The 22,440-nt window shown below is 44.7% G+C and overlaps 1 protein-coding gene across 2 annotated transcripts in view; it reads left to right on the top strand.

Annotated features, from left to right (window-relative positions):
- Positions 1-20,078, top strand: part of IL17RE (interleukin 17 receptor E) — a 160,518-nt gene extending 140,440 nt beyond the window's left edge. For both annotated transcript variants that reach the window (XM_086939373.1, XM_086939374.1), the window contains 7 exons: positions 2,014-2,061; positions 3,637-3,682; positions 8,715-8,872; positions 9,911-9,979; positions 11,442-11,493; positions 15,182-15,289; positions 17,580-20,078. In XM_086939373.1, the coding sequence (XP_086795499.1) occupies positions 2,014-2,061; positions 3,637-3,682; positions 8,715-8,872; positions 9,911-9,979; positions 11,442-11,493; positions 15,182-15,289; positions 17,580-18,256 (1,158 nt within the window). In that variant the 3' untranslated portion in view covers positions 18,257-20,078. The remainder of the gene's footprint in view (positions 1-2,013; positions 2,062-3,636; positions 3,683-8,714; positions 8,873-9,910; positions 9,980-11,441; positions 11,494-15,181; positions 15,290-17,579) is intronic.
- The last annotated feature ends 2,362 nt before the right edge of the window (positions 20,079-22,440 follow it).

Here is a 22,440-nt window from a genome sequence, read left to right as displayed (position 1 = left end):
ACCAGTACCCCACCGCAGGTTACGTACGCCAGCTCTACCTAAGGGACTGACATCTGTGTGGGCCTGCACCAGTACCCCATCACAGGTTATGTACGCCAGCGCTAATTAAGGGACTGACGTCTGTGTGGGCCCGCACCAGTACCCAATCACAGGTTAGGTAAGCCAGCTCTACGTAAGGGACTGATGTCTGTGTGGACCTGCACCAGTACCCCATCACAGGTAACGTACGCCAGCGCTATGTAAGGGACTGATGTCGGTGTGGGCCCGCACCAGTACCCCATCACAGGTTACGTACGCCAGCGCTACATAAGGGACTGACATCTTTGATGACCCGCCCCAGTACTCCATCACAGGTTATGTACGCCAGCGCTACGTAAGGGACTGACGTCTGTGTGGGCTCGCACCAGTACCCCACCGCAGGTTACGTACGCCAGCGCTAATTAAGGGACTGACGTCTGTGTGGGCCCGCACCAGTACCCCACCGCAGGTTACGTACGCCAGCGCTAATTAAGGGACCTACGTCTGTGTAGGCCCGCACCAGTACCCCATCACAGGTAGCGTACGCCAGGGCAACATAAGGGACTGACTTCTGTGTGGGCCTGCACCAGTACCCCATTACAGGTAACGTACGCCAGCGCGACGTAAGAGACTGATGCCTGTGTGGTTCTCTTCAAAGGCGAATCCTTCTGTACTTTCAAAGTGGCCACAATTCATGCGGAGACACCGCAAATTCCCAGTAACACCAACACCTACCACTCTATGAAGGGCGAGCTACGCAAGGTACCCACATAAATTTTACATATTTAAGGACACCGCATGCCTTCAGTGGTCACTGCCAGAGCACCATGGACCCAGCCCAATCTGGCCCACTCTAGGCATTCTCAAATACCTCCATGCTAGGTGCCAGCAAGCATCCGTTACCCAAATCTTCAATCCTCCTGCTTACACTTGGACAGCTACGACAGCCAGAGTTTCCCATAAAAGTGGTCACTGAGCTTGTGAGACATGGATTAGGTAACATGGTTGCATACGTATGTTGACAGCCACTGCTCACCGACAACGTCGCCTACTGTAAGAGGCAATGCAGCCAACATGCAGTTACTAAGCCTCTCGGACACCTGCATATGGCTGAACATTGGTCCGCATCACTGCGAGGTACCACGAGCTGGCTGGCACCCTGGGTTCATTACTTCCAGCCGCACACAAGATGACCAATATTCAAAATCTCAACATTCTCCACTCATTGTAGTGACTTCCGTGTAGTAACAAATGACGCCACCTTTCATCACTACCCAACTACCCTGTATCTTTATTTGACTGCCAGAACTCGTCGCATGCTCTGTTTTAGGCACCGATTGTCCTGTCTAATCACCGTTCCTGAAATCAAGTGTCTTTTTGTTCATTTCCTAGGACTCATCATTGGGTTTCCTCCATCTACCAACACTCCTTTCGTGTCTCCTGCCCACCCCTATGACTTCTCTTCAATCGCTAGGACTCCGCAGCTCCTTCCCCGTCCACCCCACCCACCCGCTCAATAGCGTGCCTTGTTTCCATAAGGTTCTTTGGTACTTCAGACACTAGTTTCAGCTTCGGGGACAGTGCTCAGGAGGATGGCTTCTACTAACAAGGGGACCATATATTCATAAGTTAATATACCTAAGAGTCTTAACTCCACCCTGAGACAACACAACCACCAACAATGCAAGCGTCCTTTAGAGGGGTCAGTTATTGTTGTATAGGTTGCTTAACTAGTCGGCTGTATGGCTTTTTCAGTGCTGCAATTTAATATCCATCAATTTCAGCTTTGTAAGCCAGTGTATATATCTAGGCAGTCTCTGAACTACTTTACTAGGGGCAAGTTATGGGTATTTACCAAGAAGATAAAATAATAAGAGAGAGATTTGATTTTGATGTGTGTGTGTCAAGTCGCTCTTCCACCTGAGCCCAGTTGACTGTGTTCTATTTTTGGGATATCTCACAGCGGGTGTCTCTTTGTCATCTTCTACGCTACAGGTCTACAGCATTGACAGTGTGGACAGGAATCCGCGACTCTGCTTCAAGGTAAGTCAACGAAATGTTGACTGTTACTGATCTTTTCAGTTTGTCAAGAACTTTACTGAACTGACAAGAGGTGTGGACAAAAAGACTGCAAGATGACAGTTAGGACCTTTAAAGAACAATACATCCACAAAATTTACACGAGAGAGTTAGATTTGCGGTGCCATTCAAATTCAACGACATGATGAGCAATATGCAAAGCAAACTGGAAGAAATTCCTGACAATAAATGCATTCAACGCCCAACGACTGCATTTTGCAATGGATAAAACCCCCCACGAAATGCAGAACAGCAGAATCGTGTTTAAAATGACAATAATATAAATTTCAATACTATTCAGAGCATTGAAAATGCTAAACCTAAAAGTTGGGGTGTGAAAGTTTCAGGTGTTGTTTTGCTCCACTTGTGAATGTCTGTGGAAAGATTAACATCTTTGCAAAGCTGGAAAATGTTTTCTTCATTCAGGGCACCCATGTGCACACAATAGTGACATTTGAGAGAATGTATGTTTCAAATATAGTTATTTAAGGCAGTAAAAATAGATAAACCCGTGGCAGAATAGAGTTAACTCTCTTCTCCTCAAAGATGCCACATAAATGTTAACCTTGATTTTGCATACTTTCTACTCTAAGGAATTATGTCACAAAAAACATTTTGCTGCTTCTGTTTGGCTTGGATGGGCTCCAGGAGCATGGAAAGTATCTTGATCTGAGGAGTAAAAAACATTTGTGGTTAAAGGAAAATTGCCAAACTTTTTAACCTCTTGAACAACAAACATCCGGAACTTTGCATAATTTCATAGGCAAACATGTGACACCTACTTAAAAGTAGATGTTCATTTACATGGTTTAAGCCTCTTGCTCTGTGCTCTGATTTTGAGCAGCAGTTATAAGAGATCCTGATAAAGAACACGCGGAGAGCTGTGGGGTGTCTAGTTTCCATGGGTAATATAGCCGCATGAGTGGCAGGTGGAGGAACACACTCTACTGAGGAAGTGCAATGTCATTATGGTGTTGTGTGTGAACTGAGAACTGTTTGTTGTGTCTTAAGTGTGAGTACTTTATTAAGATTAGACTTTCTTGTTGTGAGGTTGGTGTTGGATGGAAACCATGCTGTGAGTAGCAACTTGATTTTACCTAGAACCAGACTACGGGCCCTAGAATTTGGCAGACGGGTTGCACCGTCACAAACATGACGACTATCCCGTCCTCTTTATTACAAGTGCCATAGGATATAATGCACTTGTAATTATGCTCCTGCGGTATTCATCACATTTGCGATGGAGTAACCCCTCAGGCCCTATAACATGCCAGACGTAACGTCTTTTAGCCCTCCTGAACGCTTCATGTCAAGTCACACCTCAGGGCCTCTGGGCTGTCATCATAGTGTGTAAAGTGTTGTGGTGTGCCCTTAGGGGTGCACGGAACACGGTTAAAGGAATGGATGGCTGAGATGATAGTCATGATACGCGTGCATTGTAAGCGATAAAACACCACTATGATGTGTAAATGCATCACTCAAAGGCTGCAGCTGTTATGTAGCGTACCTGATGTTTCTATGCGCTTTCTTTCATTGCAGTTTTCCTTGGGAGCCAGCAGCCACGTGGAGTGCCCACACACAGGAGGTAAGGCAAACTCCAAGAACATTACTTGTTAACATTAAACACTCCAGAACGGTCCCGCGCAATAGTCCTATTATGTGGTTTCTGATCAGCAACAACCACAATTTAGACATGTTTGTGTTATGAATCTAGTAAATCAGTCGTAGCACAATGTGGAGCTGCAAATGTGAGGAAGATGTCACCACAGAGATGACACAGAGGGCCCGATTCACAAAAGTAATCTGAGACAAAATCCTAACGTTACGACTTTCGGTATTCACAAAAGGCATTCAGGTGTAGTAAAGTCAGGGTTTTTGTTTTAAGTTTGTCTTAAGTTTTGGTCCTCAGACAAAATCCAAACTTAAGTTAAACTTAAGTTAAACTTAAGTTAGGATTTTGTCTTACGTGTGTCTTAAGTTGTTACCTTAAGGCAAAATCCTACCTTAAGTTACACTCAAGTTAAACTTAAGTTATGATTTTGTCTTAAGTTTGTCTTAAATTTTGGTCTTAAGACAAAAACCTAACTTAAGTTTAACTTAATTTAGGATTTTGTTTTAAGATTAAAACTTCAGAGAAACTTAAGACAAAATCCTAGCTTTACTGCTCCTAAATGCCTTTTGTGAATACCAAAAGTTGCAAAGTTAGGATTTTGTATCAGATTACTTTTGTGAATCGGGCCCAGATTTGTTAAATTTCCTGGTTTGCAGAGGGGTGCTCAATACAACCTTGATTGCCAACTTCTCAGAGTCTGGGGACCAAAACCTCCTGATGGCGGCAAAGTTGCAAAAGTGTCCTAAAAACAAATGTAAAGAAATTAGGGGCAGATGTAGGTAATTCCTATTTACCTACTCTTAAATACCGATTCATTCCGATTCGGTATTTAAGACTCGGTAAATATGAAGGGGGAGGTGTAGGTATTACAGATTCTGTAAATACCGAATCGTTAAGATTCGGTATTTACCGAATCTGTAAATACCGAATCGGTATTGCCCATTGATTCCTATGGGCCTTAAAGCCCATAGGAATCAATGGGCAATACCGATTCTGTAATTACAGAATCGGTAAATACCGAATTTTGCAAGGGTGCAGGGGGTGTCACTTTGACACTCTCTGGCACCCCAAAAATAGGCATGTGCGCCATGTGGCACACAGACATGCCCTAACGGCATGTCTGTCTGTCACATGGCTAGGTGTGCATGCACACATGTGCATGCACACCTGAATTCGGTATTTTAACACCCAATTGGATTGGGTGGTAAAATACCGAATTCGTAGGGCCTTTGGGACTCAGAAGAGTCCCACCTACATCTGGGAATTACCGAATCGGTAAAAATACCGATTCGGTATTTTACAGATTCTGTAAATTTACTGATTCGGTAAATTTACAGAATCTGTAAAATCTGGCCCCCTACATCTCCGGCCGTTTCCGACCGGTATTTGCCACCTACATCAGGCCCTAAGTGTTAAAAAGCATTTTCTGCCTCTTTGTTTTGACTGTACAACATTAGTGTCCACTTGAAAGATAAATAACCCATAACAGAAGATGTTGTGTTTTCATAGGCATCATATCAAAACATCATACAAAGGCGTAGTCAAGAATAAACAAAAGGAATTACACAAGAGAATAACATGTGCGCCATACAGTGACCTTAAGTGTACGTAATCAGGATGCGGCACACACTCTGAGAGGCCCATGACCATACAGGCACAAGAGGCCACAGGTTGAGCAGACCTGTAAGGTCATGGAATTCAGAGCTGCCTTGCAATATTCTCATTACCTACATCTGAGGGTACTTTATCTCATATAATAGGTAGGCTCACAGAATTTGGGTAATTTTGCGTTCCGCGGAGAACGCGGAATTGGCAAACATTCTGCGATCCGTGGCTTCGCAGAATTTTTTTCTTGTTCGCACTTTCAAAATGCGTGTTCGCAAGATATTTTCCCCAGCACGCAAACAGCGTTCGAGAACAGGAAAAAAGCATCATGAACGGGCGGAACAAGCAATTCCGCAAATCTCTGTGTGCTCAAAGTGATTTTTTAACCGTTTTGCTGAGCTTTGCGGAGCGCAGCTACGCAAATTCCACCCACCCCTAATAATAGATAACTTCATAAATACTATAAACATACATGAAGAGAAATATCGGATATAAAACATGCTATATCTTTTTCAAAACCACTAGGACATCTGGATGTGCATTTTGTGAGAGGCGTAAAATATAGGATTACAACTTTTTGAAAGATGTCATCTTTTCAACGTAATACTTTTATATGTTTTGAATACCAGTTAATTGTAATTTAGAAAAAGTTGAATTGTTTCCTCACAAATGCTTGTTTGGAACTAAATCTAATGTGGTTTGTGGCCACTGTGGTTTCTGCATGGTTGTATTTTTTATCTTTACTCTCTAATTATTAGAAGCGGATGCTGTGCTTCTCCAGTGTTTTGTGCGTGGGAACAATGCTCTACACTCACACATTTGGGGGCATATTAGGAAGAACCTCGTTAAAATTATCGCCGTTTTAGCAGCAGGAAACTGCCACTAAAACGGCGATAATGGGCTTGCTAATATGCGTTATAGAATTCCAATAGAAGCCCAGGTTAGATGTCCAGCACATCTATGTAACCAAATAGCAAGAATCATCCTGCAGGTGTTAGAGCATGGATACTCAAAGTACGGCCCGGGGGCCGCATGTGGCCCGCCTGGTCTTTACATGCAGCTCCCTGATTAACAGGAGGAATTGGCGGAAGTTTACTTAAGTACTTTAGACACTAACAATAAAAAAATAGACAGGCAATGATTTATTTCAAGGAAATTATTAGTCTCTTCAAAATTCAAAAAGTGTATTTAATTAAGATGCAGAGCCTTTTCACCTTAGTATAATTAATTATATCAGTGCACTGAACAGCATTACAAACACTAATTTAGAAACATGAATTCTTCCTCCTAAAACATCACCAATAGTGAACTAAAGAGGCAAGTCAGTTGTTATATGCACTTTTTGGGTGGCCTGAGTTCCAATTATACATGAACAAAATGATAGTTTAACACACAGGAGCAGGTTTTGTACAGTGCACACCCTGAAATCATGTATTTAGTATTTCGAGGTCATCCTATATGTATTGATGAAGAAAAAGGAGGAATGTAAAATTAAACAATTGCCCACAATCGCACAATTTGGAAAAGTGGGGAAACCGGGATAACCCCAGTTTTTTGGTTTCACATTGTTCAATCCAGCCACCATGTGGCAGATTTACAAGCCCCTTGCGCCGCTTTTACGCCGCCGTTCCATCACTTTTGTGACGCAGCGGTGGCGTAAAAGATGCGCCATGGTGGGGGGTATTTACAACGTGATGCATTTGGGAGATGCGCCACGTTGTAAAGACCTCTGCCAGAAGAGGCGTACCATCGCAGGGGGAGGCGTTCCGGCGCAGGAACTCCTCCCAAAAGTGGCTGAGTAAAATCTACAAGATTTCACTCAGTCACTTTTGGGCCCATGCTGCGTTAAAACCCTGCGCCTGCTTGAAGCAGGCGTAAGGATTGACGCAGCATGGTACAGATAGGGCCCCCCAGAGCATTGCTGGAGCTGCTTCGTGCTTGCAAAGCAACTCCAGCAATGCGCCACTTTTACGGCACAGATGCGTCACGCATCTGTGCCGTTTTTGCCCCATGGTGCGCCGCATTGTAAATGCGGCGCATCATGGGTGGCGGAGCTGCGGCGCACAATTACTGGCGCATCCTTGCTGATATGCAGGGCTGCGCCACTTATTGTAAATCTGCCCCTATATGTATATCTTTCACTTCCCCTACGCCTACCTTACGGCCAGTACCCCCCAACCTCCACACGTGCCCGCCACCCCACTGGCATTAATGCGGCCCTCAAACACATCACAGGCCAAACTTTTTGGCCTCTGGGAACATGTTTGCGAGTTTTCAGAGCACCAATAACATTTTCGTAAATTAATTTAAAACAATGTCTCCCGTTACAAATCCTAGAAATGAGATGCACTTTGTGTGAAAGTTCTTTTTGGGGCAGGTGCAATGTAACCAACCACACATCAAGACAATATCATCTTCTATGTGATAATTTCAACAGCAATCCATAAACCTTGTGGTGCACACATTTCACTATTGAAACATGGAACAAAGCACTTTCACACCAGCTATTTGACACGTTTTAAGGAGGGGTGGGCATAACTCGCCTAATTCTATGTAGCGTAACCACGCAAAATTACCTAAGAATTCCAGGAGATTATGCAGAAGTAGGTGAGAAGACTTGTTCTCCTTTTAGCACAAAAATGTCCCCTCATGTCCAAAATAGACCCTAGGATGCATTTCTGCTCTTAAAAATAGTGCCAAATGAAACAGAACAAGATTAGTCACCACTTGCTAAATGTGCTCCTGGCTAGGATTTTCCCCCAGTTTACTCCTGGCATTAAGTGCTATTTTCGTAGCTCTAAATGCACCCTTGTATCCGAAATGGATGTCAGGATGCAGTTTTTGTGCTATGAAATAGTGCTTATACGCAAAAGACAATTAGAACTCACACCCACTGAATGTGCTCTTGGGGTAGGATTTTTAATCCCAAATTATGCAACCAGAAGTAATTACATAATTATCACTTACTTTGAGTCCAACAGTAACGCGGAATTACCTAAATTAATCCGATTACTCTTGTGTAATTGAAATTATGCCAAAGCCTAGTTTTTAGTGGAACAATAAGGTCAATAGCAGATATTTGTGTAATTTTGACTTCTCCAAAGGTCATGAGGTTGTTGTGTGATGTCCCCATATTCATTGATGCCTTTGATTGTGATCCTAAGAGTTGAATGGTTTTCAGTGGTAAATGGTAGACAGAAATATACATGCTATATAATTTGGACTTGTACCAGTTTGTGTAATTTGGCTAATTGTAATAGCTCTTCAAAAACCCAAGCACTATTTCAAATGTAGTTCTTACAACGGTGAGCGCCTTCCTTCCCCGTGCTCTTCCGATACCCAACCCTCAGGGTAAGAAGGATGGAGTCTGGTGCTATTGTTGCTATGGTTTCTATCCTAGATCCAGACTGGACCGTCGCGGCAAAGGTGCAACTGCTCCACACAGTGCTGACCTTCCGCTACAGCCTTAATGCCTCGGCATCCTTCGGTGCTACAACCTGCAGGAAGAGCCAGGACGGGCAATGTCGTCAAGCCGGGCCCGTTTACACCATCTCTTCGGTAAGCGAGGAGAAGGTTTTGCAAGTTGAAGGAATTGCCTCAAGAGAAGGGGGTTGAGAGAGTGACGTAGACCAGAAGAACGCTTGCATTGCCTACTTGGTGTGCAGAGAGCAAACTTTGTTACATGCATAGTAATATGGACTCCTTTTTTAGAGCACCAAGCAGTTTGTACGTAATGTTGAATATGTCGAGAGGTACGCATGTCTGTTGATGATCAAGGGAATTTGCAATGGGTCACAATGTCTGTAGGGTTCTTACAGATGTAGCAGAACCATACTCAAAACTTCTCTGTGAGCTCTGCATCTTTAGAAGCTCTGTCGTCCTCTTGAAACACAACTCATTCAGGAAATCTCTCTTTTGTTATGGGTTTTGTGTCAAAGTCATGGGTTTTTGTGTCATTAATGACTTGCCATGTTTGGCTTTTGACTCCAACTACATAATCATTCTGTATTTTATGTGTTGAGAGCTGGTTAGCTCTTGTTGGTTGCAGATTGGACCTCCTTCTGAATCCTTTTAAGGACTATAGTCCTAAAATATTCAAATGGATATGTTTTCACACTCATTTGTCCTACTCATTTCTAGATTCTTGTTATCTGAAGCTGCAAACTGTCTGTTGAGTCAATAAAACCAGAAATATTGATGTATTCTATGGGCATCTTTAGTTTCCTGGAGAAAGGAACTTTGAGATCCATTGTAGTTGTATCACTTGAGCTTAGCGTCTTCGAATGTTGAAAATGAAGAATTTGATGGTGGCCTGTTGTGTCCCGTCCAAAATTAAATTAGGGTGTGCAAATTCTTTTGAAGATATTGGGCGCTATTGAGCATGAATAATAAAGGCTGCGTGCTCCTATGAGTCCTCATTAATCTTAATTTGGGCTGGGATAGAGACATATTTTTCAACTAAAGCCTTATTTCACCCTCTGTGTAACTAAGTAACTTATATCATGTGTAGCACTATCAGATACAGAATTTGTAATCTTTTTCAAAACATATGTGGCCAAAACTATTGTTTGAAATTCTAACTTTCTTTTTTAATAGGCAAATGGTTTGAGCCCAGAGAAGATGGAGTTGATTCTGCCCTTTCAGTTTCTCGAAAGTTGTGTTTTGGTGAGTCCATCCTCAGGGGCATAGCTTGATGAGTAAGATTTGTTGGGAAGATGGAGCTTCTGATTTTTCAACAATCAGACTGGCATATAATGTTTAAATACTTTAAACAAAAAGTAGGGCACATTAGAGGGGCCAAAGGGGCAGTGGAAAGGGAGAGGAATGCAGATTGGTAGAAGCACTAAGAGAGAAAGCACAATATTTTATGAAATAACCAATATTTTTGAGGACTTTCAAAACAGAGAGAGAGAGAGTGTGTGTGCATTTTTGTCTGTGTTTATGTATACATTCCTGGTGAAATCCAAATGACATCTCACAATACACAACTAAAAGTTCCTGCACCCAAACTATTTATCACAAAATGCATTTATTAGACAGTATTAACACCCCAAACCCCCCCTGAAGCTATACCCCTGCCATCAGTTACCCTATCTCCAACTTCCACACACTTCACTGCGCTCCACAATGCATTTCATCAAGTCCCATCCCTAGCTAGGTTTTCTGATGTTCCTAATGTGATGTGGAAACTGTCTCTCAGACTTAGAACTTTAAATACATTTGCCATTAATTCAGGACTACGATGTCCGATTGTTACTTAAAAGTGGCAATATCAGACAGTTCCGAAAGTTTTCATATGTCAGTTTGTGATACTAGCGATGGGTGGAATTAAAGTTTTGCATGTAGAATTGTGTAAAGTTGATATAATTTAGCTTGGAGTAAAGTGTACTTACTGAGAGATTTTACGCCTGTCTTTTACAAACATCATGACACTTTTAAATTAGTGAAATTTACAAAAAAACATCCGGAAGTTGGCAGAATAAGTGACGCAAGATTTGTTAATGAGTTTAGGTTTATGAATCTGGAGTGTAGTACTCAACGTCTCAGAAAGCAAAATCAAATAAGTTAAGCATTAAGTCTGTCCTGAATACAGAAGTTCTCCAGCTTCTTAAGACATTGTGGGCTCTTTTTTGTTTTCACTTTATATTTTAAGAGTCCAGTTCCAAAAAAGTAGTAATAATTTGTATTGGCTTTTTTCATTAACTTATTTTTTGGGGTGGTGGGTACGCACCCCAAAAGTATGAAAAATTACCAGAGATGTTTTCATTCTTCTATGCATGTATTGTATTGTGGAGCTTTTTATTATGCTAAGATTGTCTAAAAACGAATACACTATTTTACGTGTTAACAAAAATGAATACATTTGACATGCTCATTCTCATGAGAAAGATTCCACTATGAGACTTACGGGAATACTTACAGTGTGGGCTGTATTGTGACTTTTTGCGCTTTTCCATATATGATTTAATTCATTGTTTATATTTGTTTCTAGGCAGGGTTTTGTTTTGTTTATAGATTAGTATATTTCTAGGGTACATGCCTTTCTTGAGTGGAGACGTCTTAAATGCGGAACAGTAATGGGCACTAACATTGCTCTCATTTGTGCTACCCCTTTTTACATGTCCAGGTTTGGCGGTCAGATGTCCGTTTTGCAGCAAGGGAGGTCATCTGTCCAGACAGTGAGTACTGCGTTGGTCATAGAGAGCTATTTTACTCTGCCCAGAATGTCCTCCTTTGTTGTGTACAGGGGTGAATTAAAGGGGTTAATTTGGGTGGAATACACTGTAGGTTGTACTTAGTATTCTGAGCAGTCACACTACACTCTTCAAATAGCTTTATTCATATCAGAGATCTGTCGGTGGATAGAAAATTCTGGAAATGCTTGGCAGGACCTGGGAAAAGGCCTTGGCCCGTGAGTGTTTCAGATTTTGTGGCCTTGGTGGAAGTGTCCGTCATTGAAAGAGGCCGGTCTGCGTCTGTGAGATACCGCCTCAATGATGAAGTGGAAGGGTCAATACAACAGGATGGAGACTATCTCAGGCGAGTGACTCTGCCCCAGGTGTACCGGCCTCACAGAAGGTCTGGCCACTCACGACCCTTCTTGATTTTGGTGTAGATGAGCTTGCCTAAACTTACTACAATTCATGGTGATGTAAAATGTTTTTAGTCAGACAGATTGAAAGATGCCAATGTGGTTGATACCCTGATTCTCGTTATTTTATAACCAACATTTGGTGAGTTTAGTAGGTAATATCCTACTCTATCCAAGTGTAGAACTGCCTGGCCAGCCCAATTTGAATGGATGAGCATAGACAAAGTCCATATAGAAAGACAGACCAAGTTGCTTGTGCTGCCTCTGCCACTCTAGCCCTGAACTCCAACCATCCACCATATTTGCTTCTTCACCTTGTACTCTTGCTTTGATGCTTTCAACCTGCTAGCTGTGCTTATGTTTCAGAAATGTAAGGGCCAGGGCCAAAGTATTCCTCAGGAAGTAACTTGGGTTGGCACTACCCACCATCACTACCAGCCGGGCCTAGGGTTGCCATCTTTCTCACAGAAAAATACTGGCCACCAGTTCAGGTTTTAAGATTCTGCAAAGGCCCGGACATGATTCATTAATAGAACGTTATATGAAATAAGTTTAACCTCTATTAATTTTTAACATGGTATTTCTTTCTTTGTTTACTTTAATTATCCATTAGAGATCATTAAGCAGCCGTGGAACCTATTTTAAAGTGTTTCTTATTATATGTACCACTTAAAGTATGTACTGATAAGGGGTGGAGATACTGGCTTTATGTGGTTTTCCTAATTTTTCTACCGACAGGGACATACTTGTCATTCAGCAATAAAACCGTCCAGATGGCAACTTTAGCACTACCAAACGCAATTCCCGGTCCACTAATGTTGTAAACATGGTCTGGACACATCTTTTATATATTTTTAATTTATTGGATAGGTGTGCTCATAAACATACCGAGATCACCACCATGTGGTAGACTGTCATAAAGAAGTGCCAGTGTTTACAAATAAGTCCCATTGCTAAGCACCGGCAAACACCAGAACAAATTAAATTAAGCACTGCCTGCAAGGTAATTCACCATTAAAACAAGACTCTTTTTTCCTAACTCGCATTCAGTTTTAAGAAGCATATCACTTGAAAACGACTCAATTCAGAAGGGAAAAGCTGTATTGCTTCCTAGACCCTCACAAGAGATGTGGGAATGCACCCTATTGGACGGGCCCCCCACCTGCCTCGCGGCTCTTCCAGTGACTTTCACATAGTTCTGCCATGACTTGTGATTTTCTTTGTGTTGGGCGTGCTTTGTTTCTTGGCATGAAGATGATCTGTGCTACTATCATGTATCGCTCATGTTTCCCTTAATACAAAAGTTTTCAAATTAAAAAAAACAAAAAACATTCAGTAATAGCAAATGGTTTACTTAATCTGCAATGACTTCAATCAATCAATCAATCAATCAATCATTGCATTTCTAAAGTGCGCTACATACCCGTGGGGGGGTACTGATCGAAGAGCCAGGTCTTGAGAAGTCTTCTGAAGGCCAGCAGTTCCTGGGTCTGTCGTAGGCTGGTAGGGAGAGCATGCCAGGTCTTGGCGGCCAGGTAGGAGAAGGATCTGCCGCCGGCGGTGGTTTTTCGGATACGAGGAACTGAGGCGAGGTTGGCAGAGCGAAGGCTGCGGGTGGGGGTGTGGAAGCTGAGTCTGTTGTTGAGATATGCTGGTCCGGTGTTGTGTAGTGTTTTGTGTGCGTGGAAGAGGAGTTTGAAGGTGATCTTCTTGTTGACGGGGAGTCAGTGTAGGCCTTTTAGGTGGGGTGTGATGTGGCTGCATCGGGGGACGTCGAGGATCATTCGTGCCGAGGCGTTCTGGATTCGTTGTAGTCATCTCAGGAGCTTGGTTGTTGTTCTTGAGTAGAGGGCGTTCCCGTAGTCGAGTCTGGTGGTGATGAGGGCCTGGGTGACGGTTTTTCTCGTGTCGGGAGGGATCCATTCGAAGACCCTGCGGAGCATTCGGAGGGTGTTGAAGCAGGACGCGGAGATGGCGTTGACTTGCTTGGTCATGGAAAGGACGGAGTCGAGGATGAACCCCAGGTTGCGTACGTGGTCAGTGGGTTCAGGGGCTGAGCCTAGAGATGTGGGCCACCAGGAGTCGTCCCAGGCTGACGGGGTGGGTCAGAGGAAGAGGACCTCCGTCTTGTCTGAATTCAGCTTCAGTCTGCTGTCCTTCATCCAGTCGGCGACGGCCGTGACTTTTGCATATACAGATGCGTCACAATTTCTGACGCATCTGTCAATCCTTGCGCCATGGTGCACCGTATTGTACATACGGCGCATCCATAGTGGAGAAAGGCTTTCTAATGGTGGCGCAGGGAAAGTGACGCATCTTTACAGATGCGTAACTCTCTTGTAAATCAGCCCATTTATGAGGTTGACGGAGGCTGAAAAAAATGCCAAAATGTTTCAGGAGGCGATTGAGTGGGCTAAAAGGACGATCTGTGATCTGGGACTAATGTCCAGAGATGGTTATCCGCTTCTCAGTTGCTCCTCAAGATTAAGATGATTCTTTCTAGTCCTATTCTCAAAAGGCGGGGTGAAGCCTGACTCAGAGACGCTAGGGTTCAGTGGTAATGGGGCCTTTCCCAGTCAGGGCATTTTACTCTTTAATAATTTAATCAGGATAAATGTGTTATGGCACCTTGTGGTGTGACCCCAGCAGATGAAACGTCACACACTTCAGAGTCGTCTGAATAAGGGGTAACTTGGGGCTTTGGAACAATCAGTCTGGATGACCCCACATTTCCACTTTCTAAGCATATCTCCTTGCACTGCTCTGTCCAGATTAGACACTGTTTGTTTCTGATATCAGATTTACCCAAAAAGTCAGAATGAGAGTCTAAATGTCAAGGTCTGGACTCAGCATACATATCGCCAAAAGCAGCCGATAATGCTTCAACATAAACCTTATCTTGCATCGTATTACTAAGAACTCTTAGATGGTCTACGATTAATGGACATCCTTTTAGTCATGTGCAGAAAGATTTTGTTTATTTTATTTTTTAATTATTTAACTATAAAAATTCATAATTTGGTCTTAATTATCAAGTACTTTTTTTCTCTTTTCTAACCTTTTGGACAAATTTGTTATGAATTTTGTGTAGAATATTTTCTTTTATTGTTCTGTGCATGCGACATATTTTACTGAAATACTTTGATTGATTGAGTTAATGTGACAGTTGATTGGACAAGGGCCTCTACCTCAAGAATGAGGGTGCTCTCAGGTGGTGGGGGTGGTTTGGTGAAAGTCACTGTTGGAGAATCATGCCGTCTCTCTCTGTTTTCCAGTTTCCCGCTGGCGGAACGGGCTCATAGCGGTTGGCCTGTTGGCAGGGGTTCTATTGACGATTGTTCTCGTCCTCCTTAACTACCTCAAAATCCAGAAAGCAAAAAAGGGTATGTATGATTTGTTTCTGTTGCTTTACAGATAGATATATGAGTATCTGGTAATAGCACAAACCAAGCCGAAGGGGAGCAGAGCCCGCCCTACAGAGGGTCAAAGGCATAGACAAGGCATTGAGTGATAGACAGAAAGCTGGGTTCCAAGAGTGAAAGGAGAGAAGTTGGCCTAACGGCTAGGGCGGTCGACCTCAAATCTGGAAAACCGGGTTCGAGTCTCGGCAAGGACATCCAACATCCTGTGATTCTGGGCAAATCACTTAATCTTCCAGTCCTGTAACGCAACGGGTGCTCCTGTAAAGCGCTCTGAACAAAGGTTCCTTTGCATTGACCAACATTGTGATGCTGAGCTCAGAAAGATGGCGTTACACTTAGTAACAATTACTTTTTGCCAGTTGTTGAGGCTAGAATTGTCACTCAGTCTTGTATATCTGGAAGAGACCCGAGCCTCTCTACACCTCTAAGAGGGCCCGGCCGGCTATTCTTCGTGGCCTGGAAGGAAGCCTCGGACATAGAGAGAGGTCATTCTATTTCCATGATATACCAACTCAGTGGTGGAGTGAAAGCTCAAGCAGTACTTACCTGAGGAGCAGGCCCAGGAGATGGAGAAGGTACCTGTGTCATTGTACAGATCTTTCCTTCCTCATCTTTCCTTCTACAACTACACGCTGCCCCCACGACCTCCCACCTCACCAGCGCTCTTCTTCTCTGCTCTTCGCACCCCTCCCTTTCGTGACAGTGAAACAAGTGAACATGTACACCTGGGATTAAACTGCCTTCGCAGTGTCTCTTCTGGTCGTTGTCCCAGCAACACCTTACTGGAGGAGTGCCCACACCATGCCAGGTGCTGTCAGGGAATTAAAAAAAAGTTGGCACTGAAGCGACAGGAGAGTAGCTAAGGCATGGGGGCATCGCTGTAAGCAAGAAAGCGGAGGGTTTATACCCCATAAATAAAATATTTGATTAAACCAACTCAGGACAAGGCAGTGGCACCAGTGTTTGGGGACAAAACTCACCAGCGGGACAAGAAGGCAAGTAGCATGGCAGAGGCGTAACGAAGCATGAAGGCCCCCCCTTGAGAAGTACATGGAGGGGGCCCCCTCTCCCTGGCCCACCACCTACCAATTTTGCTGAGGGAGCCCCCCAGAGCTTGGGGCCCCCTGCACCACAGGGGCTGTGGGGGCTTATGGTACCATGGAGAGGGACAGAGGGGCCATCCCGCTTAACTTCCAGAGAGCAGCCGTACTACAAGGCTGCGCGGTCCACCTCCACTTCTCCTGACTGAGTTTCCATTCTTCCTTATATTACAGGAGAAGACCAGGACATGTCAAAAGATGCCAAAAACAAAGGCACACAGATGGAGGGTGAGAGTTAGATATGTGAGGTGCAGAGCAATTAATACAACGCTGGGAGGCCATCAGCCGTGTGTGCACAAGGTGACCCACCCGCGGTGTATGGTAATACATTTCACAAAGGCAATCACTTCATCCTGGGAATATTATAGAAGTCCTAAAAAAGCAAAGTTGAGATGCAGCGCAAAGCGACACACAAAAATAACCTAGAAAGCACTCACAGTTGGTTGGGCAGAGTCAAAGGACAGCAATTGAGTTTGGGATGAGAGGCATAGTGGTGCAGGAGCAAGCTTTGAGAAAGTTATGAAGATGGAGACTTAAAGACAAGCACCTTCAAACAGAGGCAACCCTCTCCTAAAGATAAGACAGTAGTTCTTACCAGTAACATCCACAATAAAGACTAGTGGATCCCTCAAGCACACAGGTTCAGGTAGGGTTGTGAGATCCACCTCCCCATTCTGGAAGAACCTTCTAGCACTAAGGATAGATCAGCTGATCGCCCTTATGCTGGTAAAGTGGTAGATTAAAAGATCCGGGTCGCCTCATGAAAGATGTTCCATTTGGTAAACAGCAAACACAGAGACAACAGTCTACAGCCCACCCACCATCCCTGACTCCCAAGAAGTACGAAAGACCTTGGAATTGGCTGACATTGCACTATAATAAAACACTTAACACAAAATCATCTTATTATCTGCATTCTCAAAATACAAAACCATCATTTATTCCGATACTGGTCAGGCTATGTGCAAAAGACATTTGAAATTAACATGACTGAAGAGAACAATCGATATCTGATTACAAACGCGCATATACATTGATTTTCGCCTCTCTGTTTCAGAACTAATTGCAACCCACTGTCCCTAAAAGCATACATTGTGTGATTTTTGATGACTACTTTGGCTGTTTCTTACTCCATTCTGTCTTCTCCACAGCTCCTCTCTGGCGCCGCACCATCCTGTTGGTTTATTCGCCCGATTCCGAGCAGTACAAGATCGCTATTTGCGCCTTTGCCGACTTCCTGCGGACCAGCCTGGGCTGTAATGTTATCCTGGATCTCTGGGAGGTGGGCCGCGTTGCCCAGATGGGCATCCTGCCATGGCTGTACAGCAAGAGAGAACTAGTGGAAAGGGAGAAGGGGAAGGTCATTTTTGTGTGGACGCACTATAGCAGCAAAGTCTACGAGGCGTGGCGAAGCCACAACACGAGCAGCAGTTACCGAGGCGATCCTCACAACCTCTTTGGGGCAGCGATGTCCTGCCTCCAGCGCGACATGAAGGACGTCACCAGCAAAGAGAAGTTGCGGGACTATATCTTGGTCTATTTTGATGGGCTCTGTGAAAAGCAGGACATCCCGCGGTCCTTGGTGAGGATACCTCATTATCGGCTCTTTAAGGACCTGCACGGCCTTGTGAATGAACTACAGTGCACGGCCCAGAGCCGGTCATGCTGGATAAGGGCAGTAGCTAAGTTCCTTGTCCGGAAGCTGGTAAAGTCAGAAAAAAGTGCCAGCTTGCAAGGGCGGCTGGAGTTGTGTCGACTGCAGCAGACATGCAGCTATGGGTGGCCCAAAGAGATGCCTCAGACAAAGGTGGAAACAACCATTTATTAAAGTAATAAGGCTACTTGGTCACCAAGCCATAACATTGCTTCTAAGAGCTGTCTACAAGACACATCGGTAGCGGAATATGGTTCTCTTTTTTCAGGGGTCACCTCTAAAACCATCATGTGTCGGTTTCCCACCTCCCTATCGATGCCCAGGAAATAGCTGGCTGATGAATGCATTGAGTTGCTGAGGTCCATCTCAGACTAAGGGTCTGATTTAGATTATTGGTGGATGGGTTACTCCGTAACACCTGGGACAGATATCCTGTCTGCCGAAATATAAATCTAATAGTATCCTGTGGGATTCAGATTTCGTGGACGGGATACCCGTCACCATTGTGACTGAATAGCCCATCCACCGAAATCTAAACCAGGCCCTAAGATTTACTTATTGATAATTAAAACACTTCAGAATATCTATTGGTGCAGACAAAGCATGTCATCTGAATATCTGGGAGATTTTTCACAAGGTCTCGACCCCAGAAAATTCTATCGGCTTGACTTGTAGAGGTCACAACAGTTCTTCTAGGAGGCTAGGACTTCCTTCCTTCACACGATGAATCACTTTCTTTGGCTGAACAGATGACACTATTATTGACAAGCGTGTTAACAGGGTGTTTGCCAGTCATGTCTGACCACCGCTCCTCCATCATGAGACAAATATGGACCTCACCTCTTACAACCAGAGCATTACTGAGAATTAAACGACGATTGTACCCATGGATATTGAGTGCAAGAGTAGCTTAGCACACTAATGCCGTAGACAGAATATCGAAAGGTAACTGCATATAAGGAAGTTAAGATTTACTATTCTTACCTCCACATCTACGTACCTTGGTGATATATGTATATCTTCAAGGTTCACAGTTGTGGAGTTAGGTATAGAAAGTCTATAGATACTTCTCTTTGACCAATCATCCCCTTGATATCTTGACCACGATATAGTGTCCCACAGTATCCTGGACTCGACATTCAGGAGCCACACTCTGAAAGAAGGTGCCCTCAGGTAGACTACTCTGGAAACTAATGTCCTCGATATATTCACGACTACCGCAGAACGTTAACAAATCGTAGCAGTTAATGCACAACGAGGCACGCAACAGTATCCCATTGTTCTAACAATTTCCTTGTATTCCCCATCCCCAAAGTTGTATCCAGATAACTTTCTAAAGATCATTGTTTTGCATGTAGAAGTTTGCGACTGGAAAATGTATGTAGTTCTCTTCTGCAAGAGCATGGACATATGGGATTTCAAACACACAAATGTTGCAACAGCCCTAAATATTTTCATGAGATACATCTGAGAATTAAAGTTAATGAAATTTACATAGGGGTCGGAGAAGTTTTAAGCATCGCCTCCATGATGGGCAAAGTTGGTAAGCGTTACAGTTTGTAGAGTTGGGAAGTTTTGAATGTTTACCACCATTGTTTTATAAAATGTGTAAAAGAATGTTTTTTCACATGTATCTTGACAAGGGAAGACACAAACGTTGTTTGCAGTTTATCTCCTGCAAATGTTCTTTCACCAGATGTTTCACCTACTATTGTTTTCTAAATCTTTGTCAATTGTATGAAGGCCACAGTGTTAGCAAGAGTTTAAAGAAACAAAAACAAAAGGAATAGTGGATATAAAGCCTTGAGAACTGTGCAAACCTTTATTGAAGTCAGAAGTACAGTCTGAATGAAATATTTCTAGAGTAACAATTGTTGTTACAAAGAAAGTAGTGACAGCCACTGAATGTGCATGTGTATATTGTATATAAATGTAGACGTACCTTTGAGATGTCTTTGCCATCCCAATAAACTCTTCGAACTCCTTTCATGGTAAACACTATGTTTCTAGCACTTCGGTATATTCCTGGTTTCAAGGCACTGTGATGATTTAGGAACTGTTGTCATTTAGGAGGTGAGACTTGCACATTTACTTGAGTGACCACATGACAGATAAAACACTTGGCATTTCCGGACACTGCAAACTTGCTAGAATGAAACCGGAAAATGACCACAAATCACACAAAGCCATCATCAGCAAGACATCATTCTTGACAACTGCTCTCTGGGGCAGACTCAAGAGCAAACAAGTTGAATGTCTGCTTGAGATGCTGACATTTTACACACACATAGGAGATGCATCAGTAGGAACAGCACAACAGATGCCTCATATCATGGATCTGCTTGGCAGCACTGTCCCTGCCTCTGTCCCCTTGACCCTTGATAGCCATTTCACTAAGCAGTATTTGTGGGAAAATCAAGGTGGAGACCCCCTCCAACCATCTAGAGGCTGTGGACAACCAGCAAGTCATCCCTCCGTCCAGCCAGCCTTGTACCCCGCCTCATCTAGAGGGTCTTGAGCAACAGCAGGTCACTCCCCCCTCTAACCAGCCCCGTGCCCCACCTCTTCTAGGGGGTCTGAAGCACCAGCAGGTCACTCCCCCCTCTTACCAGCCCCGTGCCCCACCTCTTCTAGGGGGTCTGAAGCACCAGCAGGTCACTCCCCCTCTAACCAGCCCAGTGCCCCACCTCTTCTAGGGGGTCTGGAGCAACAGCAGGTCACTTCTCCCTCCAACCAGCCCCGTCCCCCCACCTCATCTAGAGGGTCTGGAGCACCAGCAGGTCTGTCCCTCCTCTAACCAGCCCCGTGCCCCACCTCTTCTAGGGGGTCTGAAGCACCAGCAGGTCACTTCTCCCTCCAACCAGCCCCGTCCCCCCACCTCATCTAGAGGGTCTGGAGCACCAGCAGGTCTGTCCCTCCTCTAACCAGCCCCGTGCCCCACCTCTTCTAGGGGGTCTGAAGCACCAGCAGGTCACTTCTCCCTCCAACCAGCCCCGTCCCCCCACCTCATCTAGAGGGTCTGGAGCACCAGCAGGTCTGTCCCTCCTCTAACCAGCCCCGTGCCCCACCTCTTCTAGGGGGTCTGAAGCACCAGCAGGTCACTTCTCCCTCCAACCAGCCCCGTCCCCCCACCTCATCTAGAGGGTCTGGAGCACCAGCAGGTCTGTCCCTCCTCTAACCAGCCCCTTGCATCCCCCAGAGGATCTTGAGCACCAGTATAGGGCAGTATCCCCTTCAACCAGCCCAATGCCTAATCCAGTGTGTAGGACTATGCTGTGCTCGCGTAGTTTGCACAACTACGCGCTACGCGAATTGCCGTAATACAGTGCAAAAACGCGTAGCGTACTGGGCATTTTTTTCTTGCTCGTGGTTCTCAACGTCAAGTAACATCCCAGCGAGACTTTTTCCTCGTTCACGATCAGCAACATCAAGTTGCCGATCGTGAGAGTGGAAAATAAACCTCTTGATGAGATTGTGAACGCGGGGAGGTCAGGTTTCTCATTGCGAGTGGTCGCGTAGGCTCGTGAGCTGTCGCGATGAGAAACTACCAGTCCGCGTTGAGAAAGCTGCCGCTCGAGTACAAATGTACTCGAGCGGCAGAAAACAACCGCTTGCTATGTGAAGGATACGATTTGCAATGATTGCACAGTGCAGACAAGCAACCAGCACTGTGCAATCAGTGTGAACAGCATTTTGCACAGTACGCGTAGCTACGCTTAGCTTTCGTTGTACAAAGTGCAGTTTGCGTAGCTATTCGTAGTGCTACTACACGAACTACGCCCAGGGTTACCCATGCCCCTCCTCTTCTGGAGGGTCTAGACCGCGAGCAGGTCAGCCCCCTCATAGCAGCCATGTGCCCCGCCTCATCTAGAGGGTCTGGCGCACCAACAGGTCATTCCCCCTTTCAAACAACTCCATACCATGTCTCTTCTAGAGGGCCTGGAGCACCAGCAGGTCAGCTCCCCCTCCAATAAGCCTTGTGCCCCACCTCTTATAGGGGGTCTGGAGCACTAGCAGGTCAGCCCCCCTCCAACCAGCCTTGTGCCCCACCTCTTCTAGGGGGTCTGTAGCACCAGTAGGTCACTCCCCCCTCCAACAAGCCTTGTGCCCCACCTCTTCTAGGGGGTCTGGAGCACTAGCAGGTCAGCCCCCCTCCAACCAGCCCTGTGCCCACCCCTTCTAGGGGGTCTGGAGCACTAGCAGGTCAGTTCCCCTCATAAGCAACCCTGTGCTCTGCCTCATCTAAAGGGTCTGGACCGCATCCTGTTAACAGCGGCTGCTCCTTATGCTATGACGGAGGAGCGTCACCCCTCCAAAAACGTCAGGAAAGGAAAAATATAATGATAATAAATACTTGT

This window comes from Lissotriton vulgaris, chromosome 9, assembly GCF_964263255.1.
Source record: "Lissotriton vulgaris chromosome 9, aLisVul1.2, whole genome shotgun sequence".
NCBI classification, from domain to species: Eukaryota; Metazoa; Chordata; class Amphibia; order Caudata; family Salamandridae; genus Lissotriton; species Lissotriton vulgaris.
Note: the sequence above shows the minus strand (reverse complement) of the source record. Positions and strands in the feature narration are given on the sequence as shown.